The following is an 11,346-nucleotide window of genomic DNA, read 5'->3' as shown; positions in this document are numbered from 1 at the left end:
AATCACGTGCCTCACCAGCAAACGCACCTCGAAGACGAACGACCCATCTGGGTCTGCCTCGTACGTTTCAAGCTCAGGCGAGCTAGTGTAGAACAATTCCGTTTGATGATGTTGCGAGGGTGCTGTCAGCAACTGCAAGAATGGTGTGCATCCTCCTCTCGGTGCAGCGTCAAAATCCGGCACACCTTGGACCCGGATACTTTTCATGTGCATCTTCTTGGCCGGAATCAGCTGCGGGATTTGCGTGGGCAGCCTACCCAATCTCCTCACTGCCTTGACAAAGTAGTAAATGTAGAGTGCTTGGCTGGGTAAGCGCACTCCTTGACCCCTAGCGTTCCAAAAATCTCGAAACTGATACTGGCGATCTGGCGAAGATCTCTCTCCATGCGTAGCTTAAAAATGCCGTCGTAATAACCCGTGAGCAGCATGTAGCACGAGCACACAAGGCCCGTGCGGCCGATACCATCCACACAGTGCACCACGATCACGTGTCTGGGGTCCTTAGATACCCACTGAATCATGTCGTACATGATGTCCAGCAGCATTTGCAGCGGCGGCGGGTGGTGATCTGGGAAGCCAAATTCGGCCACCCGACGTTCAAATTTGCTGTAGTCGTAGCTCCTCTCGTTTAAATTGTAGACGCGGTAGGTGTTGGGGTGCCGCAAGTTGAGCAATTTGGATACCTTGTTGACGCTGTTCCGGTACGTCTTCTCGATACCGGAGGCCGGGTACCCCATCGCGATGAGCTTGGGCGTGATGTAGGTCAGGTCCAGGTCGAAGCCATCCTGTGTAAAGCGTACGCACGAACCAGACACAGCAGTGCGTAGCGCATTCATCGCGTCCGTGAAAAAAGTACGAGCATGCCGGAATCTTTGTATTTATCTGGTCAGACGTGACAGGGATGGTATCTCTGAATTCTGGATCGAGAAGTACTGTAGCGGTGCTTTTACGTATCAGTAGCTTTTAAGACGGAACGTGAGCAGATAGGAGTGGGGACCCGTCAACTACATGTATTTGTTATGCCTTTGTGGCATATTGCGCTACGCGAGAGGCACTTTCCCGATTAGGTCGATATATTCGCTTCGTCATTCGCGAATTTTTCCAGCGTCTCAATAACAGTCGGCATTTCCACTCGTTCGGACGGCTCGAACGCACACAGCTCACGCACAAACTCCCATTGCTCATCGCTCACAAAGGCCTTCGGTCGGGATATGAAAATGCCATGGGTCAAGTTGTATATCACCGATTGGTCTGGTAGGTGCGACCCCCACGGCACATTCCCACTCACAGCTTCCACAACGCACATGCCGAACGAATACAAGTCCGATTCGAACGTCGGAGCGCAGCTCTCGCTTCGGAGTAACTCCGGCGCCTTCCATCGTACGGCTCCGGTCGAGGTGCTCGGCTTCGACTCCATCAAAGCGAAGCTGAACCCGAAATCCGTCAGCTTCGCCGTCTTCTCCTCCGTCACGAGGATCTGGTTGCACTTGAGGTCGCCGTGCACGATCTTCTTACCATGGAGAAACTGTAGTCCCAAGGCTGCTCCGTGAAGCAATCGCCACGTCAAAGCTTGGTCAACATGCTTGCTTTTATTCAAGAAATCGACGAGGTTCCCGTTCTTGGACTCTTCGCACACGAAGAAACACGGTTGACTCACGTGGCACGCACCAAACAGTCTCACGATGTTCGGGTGTTGCGCTCTGAACCAGAGCCGGGCTTCGCGCTTGAACGCACGCATCTCGTCCTCAGTCACGGCGTTGACGCACTTGACCACCACCTTTTCCCGGTACCAAGTACCATGATACACCTTGCCAAAGGATCCAAGCGCGAAATGTTGTTCCTCTCGCTGCACCTCGTACTCGGCGAGAAACCAGTCCGGAACGGCCTGCACGGACGCGCCTGACAGGCGAATGATGCTCTGCTTCACAGATCTCAGCATGGTTTTCGAGTCGGCAGTGTAGCTGTCTCTCTGGCGCGTAGTCTCACTACCGAGCAACACCAGTGCGTCTTCTTGCGACTTCTGACTGGACAACGAGTCTAGTATCCTCATCGGGTTGGTTTTCCACAGCCGAACGAGGGATGCCTCCACTTCTTGCGTGTCGCGATCCCAGGACTCCATCCACTTTGAGAGGTTGTTGTCCCCTTCGGAGACTTCGGCTACTACGGCGTCAAGACGTTCATGAAATTCTTTCAACAGACTAATCACCATTCGGGTGCTCACGAGTCGCTCGAACGGGTTTCTCTGCTTGTACTTCACTAGGAAGTGGTGAAAACGAACTCGAATTGAGGCGAGGTCAGCTTGAGCATTGGGAGGTACGATTCCCGGTTGTTCGTTGGCTTGAATTTGTATCCGCTGTAGCCTCTCGAGAACATTTTCGCACATCGTACAGGTTTCTTCCATTTGGCCGCACATTGTGAACAGGTCTGTAAATTGTATCATGACATAGTTTGAAGAGTGTGGAGCGATAGCTTGGCCTTCCTGGGATTCTTGGTTGGAGGTCGAGTTGGGGGCACTGACTACATCGCTGACGCGGTAGTTTTGCTGTCGGGGGTACGAATCGGATCGAGAGTCAGAGCCACTCTTTAAAATGCGTCCTTCTTCGGGATAGCTATGGTCGTTTATGCTTGAAAAAACCTTGGTAGAAGTACCTCCACGACCGGCAGACAACAGTGCGACCACAGCGCTATGGTTGTTGTCTTGGGCCAGTTTCAGCGCGGTGTCGCCTTCGCAGTTTGTCGCATTGACGGTGGTGTTCTTTTCCAGCAGCAAGCGTACAATATCTGTAAACCCCATTTGCGCTGCCCACATCAACGGTGTTTGTCCGTCGTCCTTAGCCATTTCTGTGTTGGCATTGTGAGTGAGCAGAACTTCTACCACTGCTCTATGACCCTTCCAAACTGCTAGCAGCAAGGCTGTGTCTCCATCTTGGGCCTGCAGGTTCACATCAGCACCTTTATCCAGAAGGAGGTGCACAATAGCTAGTTGTCCGTGTAGCGCTGCTGCCATGAGCGGCGTAACACCAGAGAAACACCTTATATCGGGGGGTATACCGAGTTCGATCAGAGCTTGTGCAGCAACGATGCACCCATTCGCTGCCGCAACACTAAGCGCAGATACCCCATGTACACTATGATCACGGAGGTTGGCTCCAAGTCGTAGCAAGAGACCTATCGTGAGGCCATTATTACCGAATGCCGCCCAAATGAGCGGCGTCCATCCGTCAATGTTTTTGGCGTGGATATCTCCTCCTTTTTCTACGAACAGGTTGACCATGTCGTTATCTCCGTTGTGAGCTGCTGCCATTAGCACTGTGTTTCCATCGGAGCGGCGACAAAGACTTACATCAGCGCCGTAGTCCAGTAAAACGCGAATAACATCAACGTGGTCGTTCGTGGTGGCCTGTAGTAGCGCCGTGTTTTGGTAAGTTCCCTGCGCATCGACTGCCGCGCCATGATCGAGAAGGAGTCGAACAATGTCCAGGTGGTTGTGACACGACGCCTCCATTAGGGCAGTCCACCCGTTCTCGTCTACGGCGTTAACGTCGGACCCTCGATCAAGAAAGAGGCGTACAAGCTCCATATTTCCGGCCTGAGCTGCTTTTGTTAAGGTCATCCCGCCGACGTCGTCTCTGAATCCCAAATCCGCCCCTGCGTTCACTGTCGCCTTAACATTTTTCAAGTCCCCGGTAGTTGCGGCACTCAGCACGTCCATGGTCACTCAGTGAGATTCTTTTGCAAAGTGAGCCTCGCGGTGTGAGTTCTTGTCCAGCGCCACTACTAATGATACACTTCTGACTCCATTCCAAGCTCATTTTCTGTTCGAAGAAACTCCTGGCTGGTCAGAAGAGTCGAAAGGAAGGTGTTCCTCCTTCATGCACGAGACCTGTACCCATCGCTGGGGAGCTCTATCCGCCATGCGGGCCCAACTGTAGAGCTCGCACTTGAAAACCCGGCAAGCATCCGACATGAAGAATACTTTCAATACAGGACCTGAGGTGATGCAGACGGACATCAAGCTCGCGTTGGTTCAACCCACTGAGTCGAGAGGTGTCAGTGGCACTGACACCTCTCGAACCCTGCAAAGGTACCTGGAATCGATGAAATGCCAACTGAGAGAGATCGCCCTTGCTGCTGAACCCCTGACCAACATACGCGATGAGATCGAAGAGAAGGTTGAGAAGACGCACGATCTCTTACGGGAGATCCTGCTTCGAGTCGAGCAGCACCGCGTGTCGGTCTTGGTCACGGGGACCATGAACGCTGGCAAAAGTTCGTTAATCAACGCACTCTTGGGTGCCATGTTGTGCCCGATCGGAGACCAAGCCACGACGGCGGGTATGCTTACGATTGAGCGGAGCTCCAGCGACCACTTCGAGTTGCTGCTCGAACCAAGCGACTCCCAGCAGGACGCCCTCGAGCTTTCAGAGCAACGAACGATCCTGAAAACCAAGTCCGCTGCTGTGGTGAGCTCCAAGTTACGAGAGCTGAACGCAGCCGCTCGTGGGGGCGACAACCAAGCGCCTGACGCAGAGTGCGAGTTGAGACTTCGAGTGCCAGAGCTTGTCATGGCCCACTCCAGCAACACCGCTCTTGAGATTGTCGACTCTCCCGGCTCCAACGAGGCTCTATCGCCTCATCTTAACGAGAAGTGGGCGGTGGCCATCGCGCACAGCGATATCGTGATTGTGGTGGTCGCCTACTCGCAGCTCGAGACCAAGGACGTCGCGGCCTTCTGGACGAGGTACGCCCGGGAACTACCGAGCCAGGCGTCATCGCGCAACCTCCTTGTGTTTGTCAACAAGTACGACCAGGCGGACTCAAGTCACGCCTTCACCGAAGAAGACGAGGAAATTGACCACATTCGACGCCGGTGTGTGCAATGCGTGGAAGATGCCACTGAAGGTAAGGTGAATTTACTTGTCGACCAAGTATTCCTCGGGTCAGCGCGAGACGCTTTGCTGTCCCAGATCGCGACGGGCATTAACGATGAAAATCCAAACGAAGACTTTCAGCAGGAGTATAGTGAAGTTAGCGCATTGGCGAGTCGTGTTTTCGGAAGGCGACGAGAACCTCCGCCGGCTTCCGCGGGCGCGTTGAAGGACCTGGTGAACTGGTGCGACGTCCGCAACGATAGCAGAATCGACGCGTTTGTTTCTTGTTTCGGAGCCAAGGCCCGTTCTGCGGAGGTCACGCACGTGTACAAACTTATCGCTGCTGTTGATGCAGCTGTCTTGGAGATACGATCAGCGTATACTAGTCGTGGTGGTTACTTTCAACAGGAGATAACGAAACGGGGAGCCGAAGAGAAAGAGCTGTGTTTGATGGAGAAGAAGGTCGAGGATTACTTCACTTCAGACATCGAGCCTGAAGATACCGTCGCTGAAGATGAAAGCCGACGATTACTTGCGGAGTGGATTTCAGAGACCAACGATGCGATAATGGATGCATTAGACTCGCAGTCGAGTCAAGTGCCTCTCGCTCAGCGTGACGGACGAGGAGCTGCTAATTCACACACTTGAACGTTTCGAGCAGTCTGCACGAGAAGCGGTACGATTAAGCGCAGAAAGCTACAAACCTAGCATCGCCGGAATGACAGAGGCGCGGTGGTTAGGCGTTCGAGCGTGTGACGATGACGTCCAGCGTTTAATTGCGGGAATAAGAGGATCATTATCCGAGGAGGTGGTCGGATCGTCCCATGCAGTGAGGGTCCCCACAATTGACGCGACGCTGGAGCAGTTGAGCGATTGGATGCTATACGCCGTCCGCGTGGACGTCGAAGACGCTACAGCACAACTAATGCTCACTGCACGTACAGAATCTGATCCTGGTGCCGTGTACAGATCGGAAATCGATTTCGCTCGCCCGGTCAATAGACGACGACTCCATGGGGACTTCTACCACGACAGTGACAGCGGGCATATCAAGCTGGGGCCTGCGGCAAACCCTTTCACGGCAACATTCCAAGTCGACGAACGCTTTGAGAGCCACCCCTTCGTGCTAGAGCTGAGCCACCTCGCTAGTGACGGCGGTCCATCGTCTCGAGCTCCCGTGACGGTTCTCCTCAATGACCACGTGATCCGCGAGAACTTTTGCCCCCGCGCTGAAAACGGAAGCGAGAATGACCATATCGGCCTCTGGGACTACGCGTTTAATAGTTGGCATCTCGATCCGTTGATTGTGCAGCGCGGTGAGAACCGAGTGCAGATTCGCTACTGTGAGGGAGGCACCACGTTCTACTGGCTTCGCAGTATCTGCTTACATTGTGAAGTGCCACCTACTTCAACCACCGTGATTGATACTAGAACCATCAAGGACTTCGTGCAAACATCCATTCTTTCGCGCCTTCAAGAAGGTTTGGATTCAGGAGATGGTGTTTTGGCCCGAGCGCAGCACGAGTTATCGTCGCCACGCTCAGTGCTCCAAGCGATTCGGAGTCACTATAATCGCGTGTTCGTCGCACTCAAGGAAGTCAAAGTTCAAGATCAGGTAAAATTTGAGTACCAGCAGCGAGCGGTTGCAACCGTACTGTCGTACTGCGAGGAGTTGGCCTCGAGTTGCCAGACCCTCGCCAATGAGGTTGGTACCGCGACACCACCAGCTGAGGCCTAAATGCTTCTATGTCCACGGTTTAGTTTTTTGATATCAAAGCTGTCAGTACAGCAGGGTCAATCTGATGCCAACTTGTACCGACTCACCGACAGCTATCCACCCGAATACATACTTTGTCCGTTTGACTGAAAAATGTTGGGTTCGCAACAAATACTTAAAATTCATTCCTCAGCTCTTACTCCTATAATCGACAGTTGGTTCCTAATTCGATTCCGATTCCTCCGCGGCAAAATGACTCAACTGACCGATTGCATCATTCAGACCAAGCCGCTTTGACGGATCGAACGCACACAGCTCGCATACAAACTCCCATTGCTCATCGCTCACGAAGGCCTTCGGTCGGGATATGAAAATGCCATGATTCAAGTTGTATATCACCGATTGGTCTGGTAGGTGCGACCCCCACGGCACATTCCCACTCACAGCTTCTTCAACGCACATGCCGAACGAATACACGTCCGATTCAAACGTCGGAGCGGAGCTCTCGCTTCGGAGTAACTCCGGCGCCTTCCATCGTACGGCTCCGGTCGAGGTGCTCGGCTTCGACTCCATCAAAGCGAAGCTGAACCCGAAATCCGTCAACTTCGCCGTCTTCTCCTCCGTCACGAGGATCTGGTTGCACTTGAGGTCACCGTGCACGATCTTCTTACCATGGAGAAACTGTAGTCCCAAGGCTGCTCCGTGAAGCAATCTCCACGTCAAGGCTCGGCCAACATGCTTGCTTTTATTCAAGAAATCGACGAGGTTCCCGTTCTTGGCCTCTTCGCACACGAAGAAGCACGGTTGACTCACGTGGCACGCACCAAACAGCCTCACGACGTTCGGGTGTTGCGCTCTGAACCAGAGGCGGGCTTCGCGCTTGAACGCACGCATCTCGTCCTCAGTCACGGCGTTGACGCACTTGACCACCACCTTCTCTCTGTACCAAGTACCATGATACACCTTGCCAAAGGATCCAAGCGCGAAATGTTGTTCCTCTCGCTGCGCCTCGTACTCGGCGAGAAACCAGTCCGGAACGGCCTGCACCGACGCGCCTGACAGGCGAATGATGCTCTGCTTCACAGATCTCAGCATGGTTTTCGAGTCGGCAGTGTAGCTGTCTTTCTTGCGCGTAGTCTCACTACCGAGCAACATCAGTGCGTCTTCTTGCGACTTCTGACTCGGCAACGAGTCTAGTATCCTCATCGGGTTGGTTTTCCACAGCCGAACGAGGGATGCCTCCACTTCTTGCGTGTCGCGATCCCAGGACTCCATCCACTTTGAGAGGTTGTTGTCCCCTTCGGAGACTTCGGCCACTACGGCGTCAAGACGTTCATGAAATTCTCTCAGCAGGCTAATCACCATTCGGGTGCTCACGAGTCGCTCGAACGGGTTTCTCTGCTTGTACTTCACTAGGAAGTGGTGAAAACGAGCCCGAATCGAGGCGAGGTCCGCTTGAGCATTGGGAGGTACGATTTCCGGTTGTTCGTTGGCTTGGATTTGCATCCGCTGCAGCCTCTCGAGAACATTTTCGCACATCGTACAGGTTTCTTCCATTTGGCCGCACATTGTGAACAGGTCTGTGAACTGCATGATGACATCGTCAGGTGACTGAGGCGCGATGGCAGGCTCTTGTCTGTTTTGATGAAGTTCTTGGTTGGACGCTGGTGAGGCGACACGAACGGCATCAAATCCATGGTGGACACGGGGGCCTGCGGTACGGTCCGACAAAAGTGCGACGATTTCACTGTGGTTATTGTTTTGAGCCATCTTCAGTGCGGTGTCACCTTCATAGTTTGTCGCATTGGCGTTGGCGTTCTTGGCCAGCAGTAAGCGCACGATGTCGGTGAAGCCGCCTTGGGCCGCCCACATTAGTGGTGTTTGTCCATCGTCCTTGGATAACTCGGTATTTGCTCCGTGGTCCAGTAACATATTCACAATTTCAGTATGTCCTCTCCACGCCGCCGACAAGAGTGTCGTGTCCCCGTCGTCGGCTTGCAAGTTGACGGCTGCGCCTTGTTCCAGTAGGAATCGGACCATATCGGCCTTCTCATGCAGAGCAGCCACCATGAGGGGGGTAACGCCACAAAAATCGGTGGTGTTAACATGTTCTCCGCATTGAATTAAAGTGTCAGCAGCTCGTAGACTTCCATTTGAAGCGGCAACACTCAACGCCGTTCTTCCTTTTATATTCCTCGCTTCCAGTTTGGCTCCACGGGCGATTAGGGCACTCACCATCTCCTCGTTGCCCCCAAATGCCGCCCACATCAACGACGTATATCCATTAGAATCGGTCCCGTGAATATCGGCACCGTGGTCCAGAAGCAACTGCATCCCATCAACAAGTCCACTTTGAGCTGCAAACATCAGCGGAGTTTTCCTGTCCGGCCTAGAGATATTAACATCTGCGTTTTTTTTCAGCAAGACACGAATAGCTTCTACTTGTCCCTTCCACGAGGCCAACAGTAGAGCGGTGTTACCGTTGCTCTCCTGCATGTTGACATGTGCTCCATGCTCCAGTAAGTATCGTACGGCATCTGCATGGTTCTCTAGCGCAGCAGCCATTAGTGGAACCTCACGAAGTTCGTTAGCCAGATTAATCTCTGCCCCACTTTCGACCAGTTTCTTCATTACAGTAACGTTACCATGACTCGCTGCCAGTGCCAACGCCGTGTCTCCTTTGTTATTGCGTTTGTCTATGATTGCTCCTTGCTCCAAAAGACATTGAACTACTTCTCCATGTCCGCTGACTGACCCCTTCATCAACGCAGTCCAGCCATTTTCATCTTGAAAATTCACATTCGCTCCACCATCCAACTCAGCTTGAACGACCTCCAGCTCCCCGCTCTCAGCAGCCTGTAGCAGCAATCCAGCGGATCGTCGTTCCCCCACCATTCTCGCGAGATTTTCGTGTGCCGCGTATCTAACGGATAGCACCAAATAGCGTACCCTTCCTGAATTGGATACCTCCTCTCAAATCTGATAGAAATTGTTGAGTATACAAAATACGCCAATTTGAATACCTCCACTAGCTTCAGCAAAGTACTACGTTACTATAAAGCTTAGGACAAACTTGATTTCAGAATATTTTTGTATTATTTTCGGTACTTTATCCTAAAATTCGAGAAAAGCACATGAGTTTGTTCTTAATTTTTTGCCTTTTAGGGGTGGCAATCTCCATTTTAATGTTTAAAAACAGCTTGTAACCCCGTACCCGATGACATTATGAGTCGCTCTGCAACAGCACCAGGGCTTTCTCCGTGGTTTGAGAACTGATCCAGACGCCACGACGTCTATGCTCGCTCGCAACAAGAACCCCGAAGGTGAAGACTCCGCGGACGAACTACTCGAAAATCTGGACGAAATTATCTTTTAGCTCTCAATTCAGCATTTAAGTTTCGATAGTGTACCCTCTCCTATTCGTGTATCCCTCTTGAATTTATAAGCGTTCAATTCAATAGTATGCGGTACACAATTCGGCGTTATCCGTCAAGTTAAAAATCAGTCTCATTTTCAGATGAGCGGATATTTTATTATCATTAAAATACGCAGGCATCGAACGGGGACATTCTGTGTGCAGAGGGGCCTGGCTGCTGTTCAGTACTGCTGGACTGTAAGGCCGGCACGCACTTGACTAAGGTGGAAAAGAAAACAGCCCTGCACTCGCTCAGCGGACAAAATGACAATCTGCAATTACTTGAAGTCAGAAGCATTTAGGCCTCAGCTGGTGGTGTACCAATCGGACGTGTATTCGTTCGGCATGTGCGTTGTGGAAGCTGTGAGTGGGAATGTGCCGTGGGGGTCGCACCTACCAGACCAATCGGTGATATACAACTTGACCCATGGCATTTTCATATCCCGACCGAAGGCCTTCGTGAGCGATGAGCAATGGGAGTTTGTATGCGAGCTGTGTGCGTTCGATCCGTCGAAGCGGCTTGGTCTGAATGATGCAATCGGTCAGTTGAGTCATTTTGCCGCGGAGGAATCGGAATCGAATTAGGAACCAACTGTCGATTATAGGAGTAAGAGCTGAGGAATGAATTTTAAGTATTTGTTGCGAACCCAACATTTTTCAGTCAAACGGACAAAGTATGTATTCGGGTGGATAGCTGTCGGTGAGTCGGTACAAGTTGGCATCAGATTGACCCTGCTGTACTGACAGCTTTGATATCAAAAAACTAAACCGTGGACATAGAAGCATTTAGGCCTCAGCTGGTGGTGTCGCGGTACCAACCTCATTGGTGAGGGTCTGGCAACTCGAAGCCAACTCCTCGCAGCACGACAGTACGGTTGCAAGTGCTCGCTGCTGGTACTCAAGTTTTACCTGATCTTGAACTTTGACTTCCTTGAGTGCGACGAACACGCGATTATAGTGACTCCGAATCGCTTGGAGCACTGAGCGTGGCGACGATAACTCGTGCTGCGCTCGGGCCAAAACACCATCCCCTGAATCCAAACCTTCTTGAAGGCGCGAAAGAATGGATGTTTGCACGAAGTCCTTGATGGTTCTAGTATCAATCACGGTGGTTGAAGTAGGTGGCACTGCACAATGTAAGCAGATACTGCGAAGCCAGTAGAACGTGGTGCCTCCCTCACAGTAGCGAATCTGCACTCGGTTCTCACCGCGCTGCACAATCAACGGATCGAGATGCCAACTATTAAACGCGTAGTCCCAGAGGCCGATATGGTCATTCTCGCTTCCGTTTTCAGCGCGGGGGCAAAAGTTCTCGCGGATCACGTGGTCATTGAGGAGAACCG

At 52.2% G+C, this 11,346-nt stretch overlaps 3 protein-coding genes across 3 annotated transcripts; 1 reads left to right on the top strand and 2 right to left on the bottom strand.

Moving 5' to 3' along the window:
- Positions 1 to 266: 266 nt before the first annotated feature.
- IUM83_08371 (putative phosphatidylinositol-3,4,5-trisphosphate 3-phosphatase) lies at positions 267 to 2,119 on the bottom strand (the record flags this gene model as incomplete). The annotated part of the gene is made up of 2 exons (XM_067932741.1): positions 267 to 785; positions 1,658 to 2,119. The coding sequence occupies 2 exons, from the start codon at positions 2,117 to 2,119 to the stop codon at positions 267 to 269; spliced, it is 981 nt and encodes a 326-aa protein (XP_067783537.1).
- Positions 2,120 to 3,965: 1,846 nt separating this feature from the next.
- Positions 3,966 to 5,519, top strand: IUM83_08370 (Dynamin family protein; the record flags this gene model as incomplete). The annotated part of the gene is made up of 1 exon (XM_067932740.1): positions 3,966 to 5,519. One exon carries the CDS (start codon positions 3,966 to 3,968, stop codon positions 5,517 to 5,519), a length of 1,554 nt encoding a protein of 517 aa, XP_067783516.1.
- A 1,347-nt stretch (positions 5,520 to 6,866) lies between these two features.
- IUM83_08369 (TKL protein kinase) lies at positions 6,867 to 7,683 on the bottom strand (the record flags this gene model as incomplete). Its single annotated transcript, XM_067932739.1, has 2 exons — positions 6,867 to 6,879; positions 7,178 to 7,683. The coding sequence occupies 2 exons, from the start codon at positions 7,681 to 7,683 to the stop codon at positions 6,867 to 6,869; spliced, it is 519 nt and encodes a 172-aa protein (XP_067783395.1).
- Positions 7,684 to 11,346: the final 3,663 nt, after the last annotated feature.

Source organism: Phytophthora cinnamomi (genome assembly GCF_018691715.1).
Source record: "Phytophthora cinnamomi strain GKB4 chromosome Unknown Contig99, whole genome shotgun sequence".
Classification (NCBI taxonomy): Eukaryota; Oomycota; class Peronosporomycetes; order Peronosporales; family Peronosporaceae; genus Phytophthora; species Phytophthora cinnamomi.
This window is presented reverse-complemented; position numbering and strand designations above follow the sequence as displayed.